Genomic DNA, 23,636 nt, shown 5'->3' on the forward strand with positions numbered 1-23,636 from the left:
AGTTGGAATGAATGACGCCACAGCTAGTGCAGTAGAATACCGTATGAATGATTACATTATGATATCAGCATACAGCATAAACATGATTCCACATATCTAGATGATTGTTAATTAGTAAATACTTGCATAAATGCAGGGATTTGATACATATCCTTAATCAAAGTAAGTATGAACAGTCTGCCAAAGAATCAAAATCAAATATACATAATGTCAAGATCAGACATATATATTAAATACATTTTTGTCAAAAATCCCCTTTTAACTGTAAGGTGTAAATGCAGCCATGTCATATTCCAAAATGAAATATCACAGAGCACACAGCCACACTGCAGACTTTTTTCTGATTAAAAGATTCTTGACACTCACTGACAGCTGCTTGTTCCGATTAATTTTGATCTGCCTGAAGTGTGCAGTTCTGTACCTCACTATGAAAAGCATACATAAGCCTAACTCATGCCAAATACAGAAAAGGATGCTTTCATCTTCAAACCCCACAGAAACCATACAGATTACAGTTGCTTATTTTACTTTCAAATTGCACAGTATTTTCTTTGGCAAAGACAATACACCTCATTGGAGGGGGAGAAATGAGGGTCTCGATTCAAAGTTAATCTGGTGAGCCACACTGGCCTCAGCCTTTACTTTCAAACTGCACTCAGTAACATAATTATCCAATTATATATTTACCACTCTACTGTGCACTGCTGGCAAATTTTACACAATAAGTACACTTTTCTGTATATTCATTATATAATAATGACAACAAAGTAAATATTCCAACATAATACTAGAAATACACTGATAGAATGACTTCCCATGTTAAAATAATTTCACAATTACAAACTCATAGTACTTATGTTTACGTTTACTTATTTATCTGTTTATTTATTTACAGTTAATGCACTATCAGGCTAAGTAACTCGCTCGTAATTCTAAATATCAAACACTAGACACCATTCAGCCTCTGGGATTGGCAAAATAAGAAATCATTAAGGCATACTGAACTCTTGAGTTAAGAATCTTTATTCTTAAGGGGGCTTAGAGCAAGATACCAATATGGAATAAAACATAATTACCCCTTGTAAACAGTTGCAATACAGAAAGAGGCATACAATATGACTAGCTGCCCAGTATGCAATACTATTTGACAAAATGAGGGCTGGCACTGAATTAAATCAAATTTTGTGAATTTCCCCTTGGGATTATGTATGTATGTGTGTGTGTGTGTGTGTGTGTGTGTGTGTGTGTGTGTGTGTGTGTATCTATCTATCTATCTATCTATCTATCTATCTATCTATCTATCTATCTATCTATCTATCTCTAAATCCCTTTGCAGGGATCGAACCTCGGAAGTCAGCGCTTAAGGTGCAAAAGTGTATACACTTTATGAGCCCAAATTAGGGCGAAACAAATGTTGTGTACTCTTTGATTTATTTGAAAGGTACTCTATAACATGGCTATGATCTGCTTGTCGCTACTGAGAGGGCGTGGCAGATGTTTGCCAACCAACCACAAGCTTTACCTGGTAGGTGACCACCTAAACAATCAGATTGCGATTCAGACCTATGTGTGGTAGAGGATCACCTTCGGTTCTCGTCTCATCTCTAGAATAAGAGGGGGTGCTGCCACTAATCTTGTCCTCTCCCTTGGCCTCCACAGTGCTGAGAAGACACCCAGTGAGGTCAACTGACATCACCCCTTCTGGTTACCGGTCCATAAATTCTGAACTGGTTGTAAAAGGGGTATCTTTTGCTGAGGAAGCAATCTGTGACACAGATTTTCCTAACTAGACCAAGAGCCTAGACGGCAAGCAGAACTTGAGTGCCCCAGAGAGGCTACCTTTGTTCCTCATCTGCAAATAGCGCCAACGAACATCCTTTTAGTTAGCTTTCAGACTTTGAAGTAAATGGGGACAGCCGGGTGACACCCCAAGACTTCCTTTGGATTACCTGTCATTCCGTGCATGAACACTCTATATATATATATATATATATATATATATATATACTGTATATATAACTGCCACATAAAATACATGCATTGCATAATAATGCCACTCAATTAATTATTATGCTTATCTCTCTGTTATAAAAAAATCTTTGAACGAGGGGCTGGAAATAGACAAAGTAGAACGTCGTAAAGAATTCAAAAATGTTGGCGTGATGCACATGCAGAACAGGTTAGAGACAATGGAAGTAGGAAAATTTGAAAGTCTCAAGAAAATGATAGTAAAGATCGCATTAGTGCAAACAAATGGAAATTATTACTCAGTGAAATAACGGAACAGCGAAAAGAAGATCGAATAGTGTTTGACAATGCCTGGGGGAGAAGAAAGACAAGGCATCGAGATAAAAGGACAGCTGCTGTACGGGCTTTTAAACGTTCGAAGCACCGCACGAGATGCAGCTGATCGAGCATAGACGAGGTTTAAAAAAAAAAAAAAAAAAAAACTTTTTGTTTACCATTGTATCATCGTTTAAGAGGGATTTCAGAGGAGCGACCGTGTCTCCTTGGAATGCGTTCAGCCCCCCTTTTCACAATGGTGTGCAGCGTTGGCGAGGTAGGGGTTTGGCGAGCGAAGTGAGCAGGGGATGTGGCCCCCTAGTTACATACAAAAACAAGTTAATCTCGCCAAATACACTTCTCTCTTTAATTATATTTTAAAACAATATATTCAATTAACAAGCACAAACAATCCAGCTAAACAAATAAATATGCATTTTTTTATTTTTATAATTATATATATTTTTTTTGATGAGACTCTTCCAACTAATACAGGCAGCTGAGACAGGAAGCAAACATTGAGTATGCCAGCCCCTTTATACAGGAAATTGACATTATAACAAATTTATACATTTATATTTTTAACACATACATATACGTTTTGTTACTTTCTTTGTATATTAAATTTTATTAATGAATTTGTTAACAAACTTTGGAAATGGTGTACTGCTTGTTTAGGTAGCATTGTCAAATTATATATTGTTCAAATCTACACATCCTTTAGGATATCTGGATGAGAATTATTTAATGATATCCCAATTCCACGAAGATACATCTCATAGTTGCAGCCTGCCATGTTTTGTGCACAATACAAGCAGAGTGTTAGGAACAGGCAGGGTCTCAGGGTTCCAGCTTGTCATCCAAGTTAGCTGTAATCACACCAGAACTCTGATTATAGTAAAATATCTTTGACAGGTAATAGTTACATTTAAAATTATTCAATTGTCAAATTTGGACCCATTCTCTGCTTGTAAAATCCTGAAACTACTTACTCCATAGCTATACTATGAGCAGGATTGCTTTACAAGTTTAAATCACAGAGGAAACCAAAAGCTCTGTTCATGAATGTTGTTAAATTGATAGGCCATATGTCTCACATATGAATGCAATTATCAGTAACATGAGCACCACTTTTTTGTTTTTTTCAAATAATTATACATTTAGACAATTATTAGACTTTGAATGACTAGAGAAACACAGACATACTTGAAAGCAAAATGCCAGGCTACCATTCAGAAACATAATGCAATATCAACATTTCATTTTACTTGAACAGTCAAGCTAAATAGAAATAACTCTAAGCTCATGGGGGAAGACTGTAATATTTAAACAAACAATTTACCTTTCAATAAGAAGAATTAAGCCAACCATTTCATATTACTAATGACCCAAATGTTACATGTATAAGCCTGGAGAGTGAATGAATTTGGGAGAGCAAAAATCCAGTTCACTGTCTGCCAATATCACTGACAACTTTGGAAAGTTACCTAAAATGTTGGAGGGAAAGCAATGTGGATCTCTTTGAACAGTTTTTAGGACTGACATTTTAAAAAGTTTAGATTTACTGTAAATAATTTTGTCATAACTGGGACAGTAGGGTTTTTGTTCATGTAAATATGTGTCTCTGAAGTCCCAGTTTAGTTCAATTGATTTCCTAAATTCTCAACGTCCCACTCATTCACAAAGGGAACTTCAGAGTTTTGAGCAGGATGCTGGTGATGATTATCTAATTTAATATTGTGGTCGTGTAGGGAGAATACTGTATCATTCAAACAAAGGTCTTGGGGAAAGCCCCTTCTCATGCTAGCACAGGGATCTTAAAGTACATATTTAACTTTTCAATATGCATGAATGATAAGCCAAAAATTTAAAAGATGTCAGAAGCAAAATATGTATAGAACAACAGCGTCTTATCTTCCAACTGAAGTGGGATGGGAAGACTCCCCTTACCTAAAGCAATATGGGGCCAGCCTATTCACGTTGAACAAAAGCCTACTGTTCCTTATGTCCTACGAGGCTATGTTAGCTGTGGCCTCAAAGCCCTCAACATTGCCCTCTCTGGTGTACATCTCACACTACTCTAGGTATCCCAGTACCAGCTGCATCTCATGAAATATGCACCGACAGTTTGGATAGGAAAATGCATGTGTAAGCATTAATTGGCATAAGTCCTCAGCAATAGGAGGGAACAGCAAGGTAGGGTCAAATGTCAACGGTTGGCCCCAGAGGACAAACTATAGCTGGGCGTCCTGGCTCTGACCCTGCTCCTGGCGTGGCTGGCGTCAGCCGGATGGCGACTCCTCTTGCACTGATAGAGACCGAATTTAACCACAAGGCACCATGACACTGCAGCATCTGGGCAGTTTCCTAATGTGACAGAGCACACAAAGCAATTGAATTTATCATCCATCTCCCCTCCAATTAAAGATTGTGATGAATAAATCAGGAATAAAATTAAAAATGCAACACTGAAGGCAGCATGCTGGCAGGGAGGAGTCACCGCATCAGAAGAAGTGAATTTTTGATTAAATAAATACTGTGGCCTGACACAAATGAATGCCTCTATTCAAATGCACTGAGTATTCAAGTTTAGATGACAAAGGTCAGCGCCAGAATGAAGTTAAAAGAGAATTGTGGCACAAAGTATACAGGGCATTAATGTGTAAATTTCAAGTTCATCTGTGTAACAATTGAGGAGTGAATTTTCTAGCTGCCACTCCATAAACATTTTGTCCACAGAGCTTCTTTGTGATTGTGTTTCAGGTGTTAATCAGTCACTGCTTTTCAAATTGCTCAAGTAAGAACGGGTATCTGATTTTATATGACTTTTTAGCTGAACACAAATATCTGTATACAATTCTTACAGGTAATAGTAAGCATAAGAATTAAAAAAAAAAAAAATGTAAGAGGCAGAAAATAAACATAGGGGCCTTTAGGAGTATCTTGTTAGTTAGTAGTTATTACAGGTTTAAAATGTTCACTTCTTATACAGCACCTGAATTCAATCACAGACACGAGGGCTTTAAAGCTATTTGTTGAAATATGAAATTAAATATGAAATTAGCTCTGGCACATGAAAGGACCAGCTTCAGCAACTGCTGCAGAGTTAGTGTTTGGTCACAGCTGAAGCCCATCAGCCTTCAGGTCAGACTTTGTCACACAAGAAATCTGCAGTCACTTTAAAAACACATTTATAAGGAACGTTTGAATGCAGCTGTTAAATATTATTAAAAGCTGACCAATTCTTTTTAAATTCAAGTTATCTGGCAAATGAAGTTGTACCAGGTATGAGATGACATCAAATGCTTTATACATAGTTTTGTGACACTGTGGTGTGTTGGAGAAAGAGACATTCAGCAGAACACAGAAAGGTGAATCCATTCAAAAAATAAAAAAATACATTACAAACTTAATATGAAGTGTCACAAAGGCATACAGAAGTATACATCTTGCCATGTTTAACCTAATCTCTCTCTTTTTTTAATCCACAACAGCAACAGAATTTCACATATATCACAAGCAACCGATTGCTAGTTTCTTTTCTTAAGAATATAAACTTTATTTCTGAAAAGGAAACTAGATAATGGGGGGCAAAAAGCCGAATATAAAATTCAGCTGTGTGCACAAGATACCAGTGTAGATAAAAGCGTCACTTGATTGTTGTAACGTTGGCTCTGAATGCCTACACAACACAAGCACTGAGTTGGGGGGGTGGGGATGGTGGTGGGGGAACACAAAATGGAGAAAAAAAAACTGTCTAACCTTTAGGATTTTAAACTTCTCTCTAATTATCTGCAGAAAAATGTTCGCTACCGCATATTGGCAAAGCCCGCAAACTTTAAGTAGATTATGCATGTTTAAGAAAGAATGAATTTATTTATAGTTCCTAATTGTTGATACTTTGTAAATAATCCTTATTTTCTTTATTAAATTAATTAAAAATGTTCAAATTAATTCAAATTTAACATCAAAAATAAAAAAAGCAACAACAAAAGTTTTATTTTAACTCAGAACAGAGAATACTGTACAAAGGAAATAATAGGATTTACACAAGTATTTTTTTTTTTGTTTTGGTTTTAGAAGAAATTAACTTCAAAACCCTTTGTTTAAGTTTAAAACAGCATCTAAAGGGACTAAATTAGTGTGCTAAAGCGATAGCGGACGGAAAGAGAAGCAAAGCCACTAAGAAATATTCTGTTATCTAAACAAAACACAGGAAATGCTCACCTTCAGATGTGGTAGTTGACAGGCTATTTGATGTTGAAATAAACAGTCTGAAGACTCCAATTTACATTTCAAAGTAGGTGCTCTTTAGTTTAATATCACCTGCTGTACCTGACTGATTGTTATATGCTTTGAAGAGACAATGACATAGTATACTGTAGCAATGGGCATTACGCTAGGAAAGAAGCTCACTGCAGCCTCAAAAAATGCTTTGACTACTCAGAACAATTGTCATTTCATACTCATGTCTAGTTTGCACTTTAACATCTCTGACACCATTGTCCTTCCTTGTAAAGCACAAAACAACAAACCTCCCCACACTTACCAAGTTGAAGAGTGACTGAAAATTTTAGGAATACTCTGAAAAATTATGCAGCCTTTTTAGTAAATGGTATTGGTAGTATTCCATTAGACAGGGGCATTGTTTCTTTAGGATCGTGCCACTTAGGCCAACATATGGTGTAAATAAAACGCCCAAATAATCTGCCCAAAAAATGTCCTATTCCCAATTCATGGCTGAACAAGCCAGGGGTGTACAATACAAGACTACAAATAGCCTCTAATGGGACTGAACTGACAGGGCATATCTATATTAGACCCAAATGTGGCGACTGGAGGTTTCTTCAGATAATCTTATAATTAGAAGTTGCACCAAGCCTGTTTATATTATACACTTGTTTCAGCTCTTAGTCTGTAAATTCACAGTCATTCAACGAGAGAGAGATAGAAATTAAGAAAGGCTTACTCAAAGTTCTACACAAAAATCATTATTATTCATTTTCAGCATTTTCTCTAACTGGTTTCTGTAGCTTTGCTGTTTACATGGCTCTCATTTACGGTTTTCTTCCTTGTGCGAAAACTGTGTCAAATTGATGGTGTCAAAATTATTTGGAAAAAACTAACACAAATCTGAGTCTAAAAACTAAAAATAAAGAGTGAATGTATTGCAGTGAGCCTTGTAGTGAAGAAAAAATCACTATAGCAGGCAAAACTGCTAATGTCTCCACTAAGCCAAGTTGTCTGAAGTTTTTCTCAGGTTCCAGGAATATTTCTACCTTCATTTAAACAGTTTCAAGGTCTTATACTATTCATTTAGAGTGTTTTGTAGTAAAATTCATTGAATTGTTTTTGAACTGCATTTGAATTTATACACCTTAAATACAGTGCTTTAAGTGTCTACTGCTAATCAAAGCAAAACACCGTTGGTTGTTTCAAACATAGTGATAAATGCACAAATTGTGCCAGTATTTTCAAACATCTAAACAAAAAACAATACTGCAGTAAATTCACAACTCTCTTCAGTGAGCACAAACAAGGTGTATCAAAGCAGTTAAGCTTTTTAAAAACCCTTCTCTAACAGTTAAAGTGTACTGCACACATAAATACACAGGTTAAATATGGTCAGGCTTTTTATGCAATATTAGTCAATAAATGAGGATTCTCTCAGCCTACCAACTTATTTTAGACCATACATAATGTAAGAGGTCATGGTGCAAAAGGAAAACATAAAAATGTAAAATGTAGTATTTTCTGATGCATAATGCTGATGCATCTGAAGTACTTTCTGATGCTTAAGTTCATTTTTGCAATCAACATCATGAAAGGCAAAAGACAATGTTATCCTGTGTATGCAAAATCTAGCCTAAAATAACTTAATAGGGCAAAAGATTATGATTAATCTACTGGTTAATATAAAACTAATAGTCATGTGAATCCCCAGGAGTGAGAAAATTACTCTTAAATTGATTACCTTCACTGACTCAAAAACTAATTAATAATCAGCTAGGTAACAGTCACCCCACTCACATTTTCCCCAAGTATCTATACAGGAGAAATTATACAAGATTAAAACAAATACACAAAGAAATGTTGTACCCCTTTGGCACAAGATGAAGTAATAAATGTCAGAAAGCAGCCAAAAACAAACAGCTCACACTAGTCTCCACACACCACGACAAGTCATTCAGTTTAGGTGAATAATGTAAGTAGGTACTGTAAATAAGCATAACATGGATAATTTTGATAATCTGAAAATGTACAGTATAATTCCTAAAAATGTAAAAGGAGACACATTCAATGTCATTTTATTCAGGAAATGGACCAGGACTACTTCAATCAAAACTCTTGATTTCCAGGTGGCCAAAAAGACTAATAAGTAAAGACAAGAATATAAGACAACAAGATGGTGAAGACAGAAAATATACCTACTTTGAAATGGCTTAATGTTATGTTGGTTAGAGTAAGAAGGTCCCTACTCTGGTAGCAGCTGGTGCAATGAGGAAACCAGACTGGGACCAGGAGGCCTGTTTGGCGGTGCCACTTTACCTGACACAAATGTGTTTAGAACAAGGGAGGAAAACCAATGTACCTGTTGGAACACCCATGCAGATGTGGTGAATACATGCAAACAGCCAGTGCCTGGACTGTGAGGCAGCAGCGCAAAATACTGTACCCTGGTTTCTCTCCATACTGATAGAGGCAACATTCCAAAATGAAGGCAGCAAAAATTATGTAAAACAGCATAACATTCTTAAAACCACTTAATAAAATTCAGGGATGTGGGGGCCTGGGGCCTTTCTAAGGCAGCACTACAAAGTGGAAAACAGGCCTGGATGTCAAGTCCATCACAGAAGCAACTTAGAATACCCAATTCATCTATCCTACATTTCTCTGTAGGAGTAAAACCAGTGGAAAACCCATGCAGATGTGAGTGAGACTGTGAAGCAATGCAAATTATGTAAAATGTTTTCATAGGGCGGAGTGGTGGCTGTGAGGCTAAGGATCTGTGCTGGTATCCCGAAGGTTGCCTGTTCGAATCCTCGTCACTGCCAAAAGAGATCCTACTCTGCTGGGCCCTTGAGCAAGGCCCTTAACCTTCAATTGCTCCAGGGGCGCTGTACAATGTCTGACCCTGTGCTCTGACCCCAAGGGGTATGCGAAAACTAACAAATTCCTAATACAAGAAATTGTATAAGGCGAAATAAAAAACAAACAAAAAAAAAAAACGGTGCCACAGTTGTTCCCACTGAAATAATGTCCATCCATCCATCCATTGTCTCCCGCTTATCCGAGGTCGGGTCGCGGGGGCAGCAGCTTGAGCAGAGATGCCCAGACTTCCCTCTCCCCGACCACTTCTTCTAGCTCTTCCGGGAGAATCCCGAGGCGTTCCCAGGCCAGCCGGGAGACATAGTCCCTCCAGCGTGTCCTGGGTCTTCCCCGGGGCCTCCTCCCGGTTAGACGTGCCCGGAACACCTCACCAGGGAGGCGTCCAGGAGGCATCCTGATCAGATGCCCGAGCCACCTCATCTGACTCCTCTCGATGCGGAGGAGCAGCGGCTCTACTCTGAGCCCCTCCCGGATGACTGAGCTTCTCACCCTATCTTTAAGGGAAAGCCCAGACACCCTGCGGAGGAAACTCATTTCAGCCGCTTGTATTCGCGATCTCGTTCTTTCGGTCACTACCCATAGCTCATGACCATAGGTGAGGGTAGGAACATAGATCGACTGGTAAATTGAGAGCTTCGCCTTGCGGCTCAGCTCCTTTTTCACCACGACAGACCGATGCAACGCCCGCATTACTGCGGATGCCGCACCGATCCGCCTGTCGATCTCACGCTCCATTCTTCCCTCACTCGTGAACAAGACCCCGAGATACTTGAACTCCTCCACTTGGGGCAGGATCTCGCTACCAACCCTGAGAGGGCACTCCACCCTTTTCCGGCTGAGGACCATGGTCTCGGATTTGGAGGTGCTGATTCTCATCCCAGCCGCTTCACACTCGGCTGCGAACCGATCCAGAGAGAGCTGAAGATCACGGCCTGATGAAGCAAACAGGACAACATCATCTGCAAAAAGGAGTGACCCAATCCTGAGCCCACCAAACCGGACCCCCACAACGCCCTGGCTGCGCCTAGAAATTCTGTCCATAAAAGTTATGAACAGAATCGGTGACATAGGGCAGCCCTGGCGGAGTCCAACTCTCACTGGAAACGGGTTCGACTTACTGCCGGCAATGCGGACCAGGCTCTGGCAACGCTTGTACAGGGACCGAACAGCCCTTATCAAGGGGGCCGGTACCCCATACTCTCGGAGTACCCCCCACAGGATTCCCCGAGGGACACGGTCGAATGCCTTTTCCAAGTCCACAAAACACATGTAGACTGGTTGGGCAAACTCCCATGCACCCTCCAGGACCCTGCTAAGGGTATAGAGCTGGTCCACTGTTCCGCGACCAGGACGAAAACCACACTGTTCCTCCTGAATCCGAGGCTCGACTATCCGACGGACCCTCCTCTCCAGGACCCCTGAATAGACTTTTCCAGGGAGGCTGAGGAGTGTGATCCCTCTGTAGTTGGAACACACCCTCCGATCCCCCTTCTTAAAGAGGGGGACCACCACCCCGGTCTGCCAATCCAGAGGCACTGTCCCTGATGTCCATGCGATGTTGCAGAGGCGTGTCAACCAAGACAGTCCTACAACATCCAGAGCCTTGAGGAACTCCGGGCGTATCTCATCCACCCCCGGGGCCCTGCCACCAAGGAGTTTTTTGACCACCTCGGTGACCTCAGTCCCAGAGATGGGGGAGCCCACCTCTGAGTCCCCAGGCTCTGCTTCCTCATTGGAAGGCATGTTAATGGGATTGAGGAGGTCTTCGAAGTATTCCCCCCACCGACCCACAACGTCCCGAGTCGAGGTCAGCAGCGCACCATCCCCACCATATACAGTGTTGACACTGCACTGCTTCCCCTTCCCCTTCCTGAGACGCCGGATGGTGGACCAGAATCTCCTCGAAGCCGTCCGAAAGTCGTTCTCCATGGCCTCCCCAAACTCCTCCCACGCCCGAGTTTTTGCCTCAGCAACCACCAAAGCCGCATTCCGCTTGGCCTGCCGGTACCTATCAGCTGCCTCCGGGGTCCCACAGGATAAAAGGGACCGGTAGGACTCCTTCTTCAGCTTGACGGCATCCTTCACCGCCGGTGTCCACCAACGGGTTCGGGGATTGCCGCCACGACAGGCACCAACCACCTTACGGCCACAGCTCCGGTCAGCTGCTTCAACAATAGAGGCACGGAACATGGCCCATTCGGACTCAATGTCCCCCACCTCCCTCGGGATGTGGTCGAAGTTCTGCCGGAGGTGGGAGTTGAAGCTACTTCTGACAGGGGGCTCTGCCAGACGTTCCCAGCAGACCCTCACAACACGTTTGGGCCTACCACGCCTGACCGGCATCCTCCCCCACCATCGAAGCCAACTCACCACCAGGTGGTGATCAGTTGACAGCTCCGCCCCTCTCTTCACCCGAGTGTCCAAGACATGTGGCCGCAAGTCCGACGACACGACCACAAAGTCGATCATCGAACTGAGGCCTAGGGTGTCCTGGTGCCAAGTGCACATATGAACACCCCTATGCTTGAACATGGTGTTCGTTATGGACAATCCGTGACGAGCACAGAAGTCCAAAGGCAAGGGAAAACGCCGTCCAAAATTGTTTTCCATCATAGGAGGTTTGTTTAACCGCTCTTTGTCTCATCCCTCACCTAGGACCAGTTTGCCTTGGGTGGCCCTACCAGGGGCATAAAGCCCCGGACAACAGAGCTCCTAGGATCATTGGGACACGCAAACCCCTCCACCACGATAAGGTGGCGGTTAAAGGAGGGGTTATTGGACTTCTGAAATAATGTGTTAAGTGAAATCTTCTACATACACACACTAACAAAGGACAAAGTATGGTTTTATTATCATATCTCGCACAAAGCTACTAATATAGTAGAATAATGAAAAAGGCAGGTGTGAGATCATCACTTCCATTTGCTAAAGCACAGAGTGACTACAACTGTCAGATAATCAGTTTACCTTAATATGAGGCTTTATAAACCACAAACACTGCTGACATGTAAAAAGATATAACTAGTTAAAATAGTCTGTCACTTAATAAATATTACCAGTAAGACAGCAGAGTTTGTTTTCTTACATCAGGACAACCAGAAATCTGAACTGTGATTAAGTCCCATTAAATAATGTAGTCAACAAAAAAACAAAAGAGAGAACAACCTAAAATGCTTCAGAACCTTCAAAAAAAAAAAAACCTCTTTAGCTGCTTGTTACTTAGATGCTGTGATGTTGTTGTCAACACTTTGAACTCAACAGACTCATAAGCCACCCTGTCGTACAGTCTGCTTCACCCAGACAGGAGGAGAGACGAAAATCATCAAGGTAACTGAAGTAAAAAAAAAAAAAAAAAAAGGTACCTGCATGCCACCACCTGCTCCTCTCATTACGTACCTGAGCTGTCCACGCACCAGGGGCCTTTTTTTTGTCCGATTCATGTTCGAGTCAAAAGGAACTTCAAAGTACTGTGGTAAAATAAGAGAAACAAAAGAGAAGATGGATTTAGAGTTACAAAAAGAAAGCAACAGGACAGATGACTTACAAAATTTTAATTTATAGTGGGAGGTGTGCAACTGTTGTGACACCCTCCACTCTCTCAAATACTGGCATATGAACTCCCTCTCATGTGAAGCAATGCTTTATTATATTAAAAGCTTGAGTAGATAGGAAGAGCAATTTTAAAACAAAACCTGGGAGCTGACACCAGAAAGCCTAAGCAATATGAACAACAAGATGTCTATTTCAAGTTGCTCAAAACAGAAAACACTGTTTTTTATCTATACATAAAAATGTAGGTAATAAACCCTGCAAGCACAAGCTCTTACAATCAAGATGTTTGTACATTTTTTCTGGTGCTTTCTGGACCTTTTGAGGAAATCATTGCATTTTGGAGAACCAAACTGTTTCATTTATTCTCACCTTAAGAGTGCTTTTCTGGATAAATAATCAAGAGTGCTTTTCTGGATGAAAAATGTTTCAAGCCTTACCGTGACACCATTATTATCTCATACGGGTGCTGCCATTTTGTGGTATTTTTTCTTTATCGTTGCCCGAGTGTTGCTACGCAGGGGGCAGCCAGAAGTATTTCCCAGTTATTCGAGATTGTGGATAAAACCTAAAAGATACTGGCAACTAGCGCCTTGTGAAATATTCAGTTTTGACAATTTGCTTGTGCTAGTAACTTTGAATTTTTGTCTTAGCATTTTGGTTTTGAGTATTCTTTTTCTGACCATTAGTTTTGACTTTTGACTATGTTTTATTGCCTGGACCAACTGACACCATTAGTTAACAATTTTCCATAGTAGTAGAATACAAGCACAACAGGTGGCCACTGTAGTTTAGGAGTTCTCATGGACAAGTGTTTTTAAACAGAGCTGATGAGTAACACTTTAACTGTGTTCAGAAGTCCACTGTTTGTAAACGTTTTAAGACTTTTAAAGGCAAATATTTGCATAAGAAATTATTTAACCAAGTTGATGAAAAGATATAAATATAGTCGTTTTATGTTTTGGATTTGTTACGTAAAAAGTTGTATAAAATTCTGTATTTGTTTCAATACACAGAGTCTAAAACAAGTATTCACTGTCAACCACCATCTACCTGTAGCGGGGCCACATAGTTATTGTTGTTTATTGTGTTGCACCCAGTCGCGTCTCGTCTTAGCACCCCGTTTAAACTAATGTGTGTCTGTTAAAATGTCGTCCCCATAATAAGAAACGGGGAAGGGTGTTGCAGGGAGGCAGCGACCCCCTGGACACATCAGGACCGGGATTTTAACAGTTACATCCGGCTCATCATTATTTAAACCATCAGGATGGAAAGAAGGGAGGAGAGGGAGAGAGACAGAGATTTCAAGTACCGACAACCGATCAACATTATTCTGCTATTATTTACATCGCGCCTGGTTCCAGTTTGATTCTCATTCTGCCGAAATTACAACAACACCATCATCGACGGAAACCCCGGGGTTGGACATTATAATCCACCATTCGCGGAGGAAGCACGGTGAGGTCGTTCTGTTTTATTCGGGAGATTCAAACACATCCATTTTGATCAGTCATCCGTATTCTTGACAGTGATTTACCAGGACTCAATTTGTGTTTTGTGTTTGTTATATGTTTGCAGGGGCAAGGGAGGTTTTGTAATTGTACAGGTGTTGTTTTCACTTAGCTGCTTTGGTGGAGGGATATATATATATATATATATATATATATATATATATATATATATATATATACACATTGCATTCATAGTCTGAATCACAATCTGATTGTATGGGTGGTTACCTACCAGGTAACGCTTGTGGTTGGTCAGCAAGTCGGCTAACATCCGCCACGGTGCCCTCTTTCAGTTGCGAGAAGAAGATCATAGAATGGTTAAAATAGTTTTACTGTCAAATAATGCAAAGACTACGCGACACGTGTTTCGCCCTAATTCTGGGCTTATCAGGCGTACACACTCACTGCACCCCCCTCTCAGGGAACTGAACCTCGGACGTCTGCGCCAGATATATATATATATATATGTGTAGATATATTTTACATCGTGGATTTATATTCTTGTATCTGTCATTGTATTGTATTTAATATATTCCCACACTTATTTTACATATTTGCTTTTGTTTGCTAGTCTTTAACCGTCGATTGGGGAGGAGGGAAAATTATTACTTGTTAGAGGTACGGCTTGGTATTGATAGGTTTTCTCAGTAATTCATCCAGGCAAAAGGTCCTGGTAGTATGGCTGCCGGCTGGGTAAGGGGTCGGCTGTTACACACCCACTTCAGAGTTTTTTCATTTCATTATCATACAACATTGAATTACAGTGGATTTAAATTGCTTTTTATGATACAAATCAACAAAAAGGACTCTTTTAATGTCAAAGCAGAAAGAGATATCCACAAACTGACCTAAATTAACTACACATATAAAATGTAAAATAATTCATCTCACGAGCATTCACCCTTCAAATCAGTATTTAAATGATGCGCCTTTGGCAGCCACGACTGTTTTGAGTCTGTGTGCTTAGGTCTCTATCAGCCTGGCCCATCTGCACACTTTTTTCTCTGTTCTTCTTTGCAAAACTTCTCAAACTTTGTGAGATGTTAAAGGCATTTATATGTGAACAGCCTTTTTCAAGTCCAGTCACAAATTCTCAACTGGATTGAGATCTGGACTCTGACTCCGTCACTCCAGGACATTAACATTGTTGTTTTGAAGCAATTCCTGTGTAGCTTTAGCTTTACGCTTGGGGTCGTGATGTTGCTGGAAAGGTTTCTTGCAGACCACATCAAATATTCCTTTAGGACTTCCCTGTATTTTGCATTATTAATTTTCCCCTCTTCTCTTACATGCCTTCTAGGAGGCGCTGCGACGAAGCACTACCACTTGGCAGAGATGTGTTTTCACATGGTTTGGTTAATCAGTGTCAAAAAGGCCAAATGGAAACCCACTGTAATTCAATATAGTATAAAAATAAAATGTAAAAACATCCAAAGTGGTGAATACTTTTTATAGGCACTATATATATATAAAATATACATATACACACACATATATACAGCATACCATATTCTAAATGTGAACAAGGTAGGATGGTGGGAGCAGTATAGCCTTTTATAGCTTATGTATCTGCATGACCTTGTCTTTCATCAGCAGAGGCATCAACATGGTCACTCCACTTACCACATGCACCAACATTTGTTTTTGTGAGCTGAAGGTGTATGAAGTTCAGAAATTAAATGACTCACAGGACAGGGTGGTGACAGGACTTTGTGGCACTGAAGCATTACAATAGACTGACATGTTTAAAACCAGCTAAGGAGTGTCAGTGACAAACAACTTGGGGGCCCATCCACCTCAATGACTTGAGGAGATGTTGAACATATTCACAGAGAGTAACTGTCAATGAAGTGGTAAGCCTAATACATATTAATAGTGACTTTGCTGATGTGACAGTGATGAACAGGTGGGTTTCCACATGGCTGAAAAGACTTTTCTGAAGGTATGCAATGCAAAAACATGTGTTAAGTGTACCTAAAAGCAAGAGGGATATGTTGAAACACGAGGCACTAATTAGTATTAGATATATCTGATATGACAAAGAGGCAGACAGAACAGAGGTAGTGATGTTAGACCCATGGCTCTTTAATCTATCTGCTTTGTTATGTTTCTTTCAATAAAGATTATTTTACGGGGAAAAGAAAAATGGTACAAGCCTATACAACTCTAAGAAAAAGAAGTTAAAATTCAAGTGCAATGTGAAGAAGTGATTAATAATATAATCTTTTATTTCATTCCTGGGTTGTTCCCCCCAAACCCCCCAAGTATAGTTATTTATATGTGCTGTCATGCACTTGCCCGCATAAAGAGGCCAGCTGCTTTTCATCTCTGGGCGAGAAATATGCCATTAACATGTAACAGTATTCATGGCTGTGCTGTCGTAAAGGTTTGCAGATCTGAAATACATCAACTTAAGTGTCATGTTGTTTCATATTTGTTAGCTTGCTTGCCTTCTTTTACAAGCATCATCTGTTTTCCATCAATACAGTTCACTACTTCCTGTCACTGTCAGGCCCATCTGTATGGGACATTTGCTGTTTATAACTTCACACTCTACACAGACACAGTCAACAACGTCTGTTTTGATGACAAAGGTGCAGGCGGATTTTATGCTAATATGACTTCATTGTTGAATTACTTTTTTGAAGTGAATACAAAATTACGATACGATTGTTTTTAACAAGGTAGTGTTTGTGTTCCTGCACGGTTTGGGTTTCTGTATTTGTATCCACTGGCACTTGTACAAACTTGTCTCAAACTGTATAATTTTAATCTAAAAAAATTCTTAACTATGTAAACAAAACATACACACAGCCATTTTGTCCATGCAGGATTATTTTCACACAAGTCACACTGCTTGCTACCGAGCTGCTGTTAATACAGAGCACATCTTAGTAATATTATCACCGAATGAAATCCCAAGTGATTTGTTACTCTAGGAATACTGAATCATGTGGCGTCTTAAATTAGTAAATCTTTAAATCACAGGGAAGTTGAAATGCTGTCATGTTTTACGGTGTGTGCCAGACGATTGACTAACAAATAATTTTAAGCAAATGAGGCAGCAGAATAGTTTACCTTGGTAAAACAACAGGCTGTGTATGCCTAATACCAGTGATCAAAAATGACTTAAATTACTTCAGAAACCTCATATGTACCACTTATATTTCCAGGTATGAACAAGAGGGATTACAAATAAAGTAAAAAAAAAAAAAAAGAAAAACCTGTAAACATTTTTCTAGCACATCCTTGGATTCAGTGACCTTTAAATGGCGAGCCAGGGTCTGCCTATAGAGAAAATTACCAGATTTGCTTAATCCTGGCTAGGGTCTTGTGGACAAAGCTTAATGTGCACGGAGTAGCAGTGGACAAAAATGGCAATCATCCTTGGATTGGGCATTTGCTCTCTCCATCACAGGGGCCACTCTTTCACATAATGCCCACGCTCGCGCACACACACAGGGGGCCAGGTAGGGCTGGATGATTTTATCAATTAAATAGTTTAATGCAAATTAACGTTTTAATGCGATATTTAAATACAATTTATTTATTTTTTTTAAAGTACCAATTAGTACATTTAAACAGTAATGCAAACAATGAATATGCCAATGGACAAAACAATTGAGCTACCAGTCACTCCAGTTTGATTATCTGGTCACGTGTGTATAGCCAAAACACATTAATACAGAAATGGGAATGAGCTTGTTTCAAAGTCAGGTTGAAACTTTAATTGAATTGTATACAATTGGTTTGGAGATGAAAAATCAGATGTCGAACAGAATAACATAAAATGCAAAATTTTCAAAATGACAATAGCAGTTTAGAATAATAGCACATGCAGTTTATTTCCGCACTTCAAACAGAAATACCCAGTGGACTGGACAAACACTTCAGCATGCACCACACAAGGTGTGTTCTCTATTAGGTATCCCATCAAACAGCATGATTATGTTAGGAAGAGAGTGTTCCTTTTCCAGGGACTGATTGAAGAATACACCAGAGATGTCAATCGTGTCTTCTCTGCTTGCCAACATAACCTGACTAAGCTACGGTTGTCAGAAGATTGAATGGGCTGTCTGTAGCAGAGGGGGGCTTATCAGAGCATGCTTGGAGGAAGGGACTCCTCTACATCTAGGTCACTCTACAGACCTGACGTTGGAGTAGTGGAAAGAAGCTGACTGGTGTGCTCTGCAAGCTAAACTGTTGTTTGAGTTAAAAAAGAAGATACAGAGAACGGACTATGGTAGTACTGGAAGGAGTGTCTCAAATACAGGGTAAAACAATGAACAAAATGTTTTAAAGAAAACAGCAGAGTCTAAGGAAAGTTGTCTAAGTATCGTGAAAGGAATGTGGAGGCCACTGGGAGGAAGAACAAGGGATGCAAATGTAAAAACACATTTTAAAAAATGTATTTTAAAGTATGTGCAGAAAGTTTTTTTTTTGCGCCTTTCCTCATGAACAATAAAAATATGTTTTTGTATTTCGAAGAAGAATGCAGTTGTATTTACAATTTACAAAATGTGGAAAACCTCCTTATTTTTTTTCGTAAGAATAGTTCAAAGTGTTTTCTATGTCAAAATACTTAAATAAATCATGACTTGTCTCAAAATGAAAAAAGTAAATAAATAAATAGAGATTTACTTATTTGCCATATCGCACAGCCTTTGTGCCATGTTGGAACAACCTGGGATGTGGAAAGAAAGTAGCACCCAGAGAAAATCTCAAGCTGCCATTGGGAGAATGTTCAGACTCCACACAGACAGCAGAAGCTGTAGCCTCTGTTCTGCTATACTGCCTGTGTCAGCTTACGTTAAATATAAATTGCCTGCAAACTGAAAATAATTTTTTAACGTTGCTTTTACACAATGTAAACCAAAACCACATGCTGACTGAGACAATGATGTTTCATTGTGCATACTCAGTGGGAACATTAACATTTTTACCAATACATACTGTATACTGTTAGATGCTTCTTAGGTTCGTGAGATCAATATTTTAATAAGGAAACTGAATCCTGCCAACCTTAATCATGAAGTACAAACCTTCTTTTGCTTCTAGGAAATGCCCAGGAGAGGCTTCTGTGAATTTATAAGTCTGAACAGTTCATTAAGTTTAAACTAAAACAAGTGAGAAATGGTTATTCCAGTTCCTGATCTGGACTGAGGGTATCACCAGCAAAATATGCAAAAGTGCATCCAATGTGCCCCCATTAAAAGTACTACAAAACTCGATTACTCCTTTGAGAAGAGTCTCCTATGAAATATACATAATGACAAATCCAGTTTCTGTTTTCCTTGAACATATTGGAAAATCCACACTTTACAGCATATTTGGGGGGGAAACACACACATACACACACCTACAATCATACACATAAATGCATGCTTCCCATCATGACAGATGCTGAATTATTGCTAGTCTGCTGCATATACTCTCAGTCTTACCAGAATTTTCTAAATTGATCCTATCCTACTTAGCTGGGTTTTAAAAAACAAAACTCAGCTTTGGGCAGTACAACACCATGTCCCATTAGACGGCTTAACGGCAGCTGTCATTGGTTTACTATCTTACAGTTTGAATAGTTGTACTGTATAAGAAAGGTAAGCTAAAATTACATTTATTTTAATTTACACCTAATCATAAACCTTTCATCCTTCCGGTTTAAGGAGGTGCTAAAAGGTTGAAATCAAATCATAAATAGCACAAAGTATAAAGTAATCTATGAGCCGGTCCAGCAACAATAAATACAAGAAAGAAAAGAATATATTAAAAAAGGGCAGCAGACCTCTCTCAAAATATGAAAAGCCAATGGGCATCAAGTTTAAGTGAGTAAGGGCATTTCCAGCTGCCAGTAGACAGAGCACTGGCATAAGTATACACATGGCGTAGTCTAGGATAGTCATTAAGTTCTGGCAGATGGGAGTCTAGTTCTTGCAAATGCTGCTGTATATTTGTGTATCTATGCCAAATTCCACTTGCTCAGTGGAATAAAAAACAAGCTACTGTAGATTATATATACATATATATTTCTTAGATATAAACGTCTACGCTTGGAAGTGTGTGTGTCTGTCCGCCCCAGAAGTGAGAGGTGGAGTTGGGGTAAGGGCTCCACCTCCGAGGATACGCAAGCAAGGCCAGTACGTCGGCAAAGCGAAACCACCGAGGAAAGAGTCTCTCACTTAATGGCTAATACATAAGACAGGTGAGCACATCAGCAAAATGGTATCCCTTTCATTTTTCCTCCCGCCGCTAATACACAAGCGAGGTGTGCACACTGGCAAAACGAAACCTCCGAAGAAACTTTCAATTACCTGACATCTCAACATTTCAATTTTTTTTCCTGACGATTTCAATAGTTTCTAGGACCCCATGCTGCTTACACAGCTAGTATCTATATATATATATATATATATATATATATATATATATATATATATATATATATATATATATATATATATAAGCCAAATACCACTGACTCACTCATCACGAAATCTCCTGAACCATGAGGACTTCGAATTTGGAATGTAGGTTACCCTCGGTCCATAGGTGCTTGCTAAGAAACGGTTTTAAAAATTTCGTGGTCCAAGCACAAAATTTATTAGTTTTTTAGACCCATTCACTCAATTTCTTTCTAAAATAAATTTCTTTAAAGTAAATTAAAAATACTTTAATTTTTCTGAAGAGAAGAAGTTTTGTTTTGATATTTTTGAGTTTCCACAAAGCGCTAAAATTTGCTATTTATTTATCTTTTTAAAATAATTTAGTTAGGTTATTCCAAGGTATATTAAAGCAATTTTCTTTTTTTTTGAGTTTTTTGATTTTCATACCTTTTTTCTTTTTCATACTTTCTTCACAAATTCTTCTATTAAGTTTATACCTCTTTAAATAAACCCGTAAAACTATGACCGTGGTACGGATGAGTGGTGACGGCTCGTGCCTCTTCTCCTCGCTGGCCTACCTTGTACATGGCACCACCTCTCTGGCCACTCAGATGCGGGGTGACATTGTTAGCCACATTTCTAATAACTGGCGGAGGTTCAAGCCGTACACCATGATGCGGACTGGCAACCCCTGTCGCACCAAGCCTGTTATTTTTGATTTTTGTTTTCAAGTTGGGTAGATTGCTTAGGATTTGTAATTATTTTTAGGATCTTAAAAACCACTTGAAAATCTATTTTTAATATAATTAATATTATAACATTCATCTTCATCTATTTTTAATAACAAATAAATTTAACACTTAAAACTTACGTGGTCTGGTTACTAAATAATACCAGGAGTGGTGATGGGTCACTGGGGCATTAGTACAAAACAAGTTTTGATTATCACTGTTTAAGTCTTCTATACTTAAAACAGCTTATATTTGAGTAAACCATTTCAAGAAATAATTAGTAACCTATTTTGTTTCGTATATGTGCTAAACCATGCCTTATGACTTTTACAGGATGTATACTGTCACTCTGTATATTTTAGAACACATTATTCCATAGCGAAGCATGGGTATTCAGCTAGTGTGTATATATATATATATATATATATATATATAGTATTATAGTATAGTATTTATATACACTCACTTTGGCTGTTAGCAAAAAACTAGGCCAAGGCTTATGTGTGAAATGGCAAACTATTTTGCCATGCAAATAAGTACAATTAAAGTGCTTCCATGTCAATGCCAATAACATACCATGCAAAGAAATGTACAGTAAAAAATGTAATCTGTTGTCTCTATCCCATTCCTAAAAAACACAAAATATAGAGGACAACTACACCAGAGAGACTGTGCAAGATTAAAATCATTTTGTAAAGAGCTTTTGAAGAAATTGTTTCACTAATTTTACACTGTTTGCAGTGAAACTCATTTTATAATGACATAAAATTAAAAACATATGATGGTCATATGAAGAACTTTACACTGATCATGCTTTGTGACAACATTTTGCTACAATGTACTGTTCACCACCAAATTCCTAATTCCTCTTAAGACAAAACAAGCAAGATCATTTGCAGTCTGTCTTTAAACGATACAATTTCAGAGCAATTCTTCTGATTCCAGTAAGAAATGCTCTAATAATAAAATAACTGCAAATCTTCATTTGGTTTAATTTCAAGACACAACATGCTGTACATGCAAAATGGGAGATGCATAATATTTTGGTTCCTTTCTAATGCTGGACACAGTGGTAGTGGTGGCATTGGGGTATTAAACTGTTTGTATAAAAAGTAACTTTTCTGTTTAGAAAGCTAAATTCTGTTCACTATAAAGGTACTGTGTAATAAAACTCTCTCGAGGTTGAGAAGATGTCTAAGCTGCCAACTGTCACCAAAATTAATAATTCACTCTTTACGAATATAGACATTGGTTTTATACATGAGCTTTAGGTACACAGAATTTAATTTACCTCCCTTCTCCTAGTACTATATAGACAGATCATTACAGGTAATCAAACACCCTATCACTTAGATGTTTCAAATGTAATCTGAAAAGTAATACACCAATGGAAGTGGCTGTGAAGAACCCATTACACAACAAGGGATTGTTTTTCATTGAGGGTGAGAAGTATTAAACATTCAATGTATAACGGTGTCAGTTTTTGTTTTTTCTTCAGCATGACTCAAGAAATATTTCCAAAATGTTCTTGCTATCCAGAGCAGACACATAAACTCTGTTTACTATTTGCTGTCCATTTCATGCCACTAATTTTATGTATGGTCAAAGTTCTTTTGCTAAAAATTTGCATTCAACAAGTTCTAATAGCAACATTCAACCATAAAAGATTAACCACAAAGAGGAGAATTCAGCAATATTAGCCACAGCTGAATGACAATTTTCTTACTGGCAATGCCAAACTGCTTTTGTGGCTTTCTTATTTTCCACTTTCCCAGATATAATAAACGCCAGTGGGCAGCTGGAAGTAATTGCATACTACCAGTCATGCTAAAAGGCTTAGGCTGCTCCAAACAACACTTATTCCAATGAGACAATTGGCAGGTCTTACTGTGTTGAAAACCCACATGAGGCATTACAAATATCCACCACTTTTCAAACAATAATCTGAATGCATGCATTTTTAATAACTCATGCCTCCTTAACCATCATACATAAAAGGTTTAATATATATATATATATATATATATATATATATATATATATATATATATAGTACTTAAAAATGGAAG

General features: G+C 38.8%; 1 protein-coding gene across 1 annotated transcript in view; it reads right to left on the bottom strand.

Moving 5' to 3' along the window:
- Positions 1-23,636, bottom strand: part of LOC114664449 (protoheme IX farnesyltransferase, mitochondrial) — a 170,995-nt gene that overhangs the window by 21,356 nt on the left and 126,003 nt on the right. Inside the window, exon 5 of the mRNA XM_028818528.2 lies at positions 12,790-12,860. Coding sequence (XP_028674361.2) covers positions 12,790-12,860 — 71 coding nt within the window. The remainder of the gene's footprint in view (positions 1-12,789; positions 12,861-23,636) is intronic.

This window comes from Erpetoichthys calabaricus, chromosome 14 (genome assembly GCF_900747795.2).
Source record: "Erpetoichthys calabaricus chromosome 14, fErpCal1.3, whole genome shotgun sequence".
Classification (NCBI taxonomy): Eukaryota; Metazoa; Chordata; class Cladistia; order Polypteriformes; family Polypteridae; genus Erpetoichthys; species Erpetoichthys calabaricus.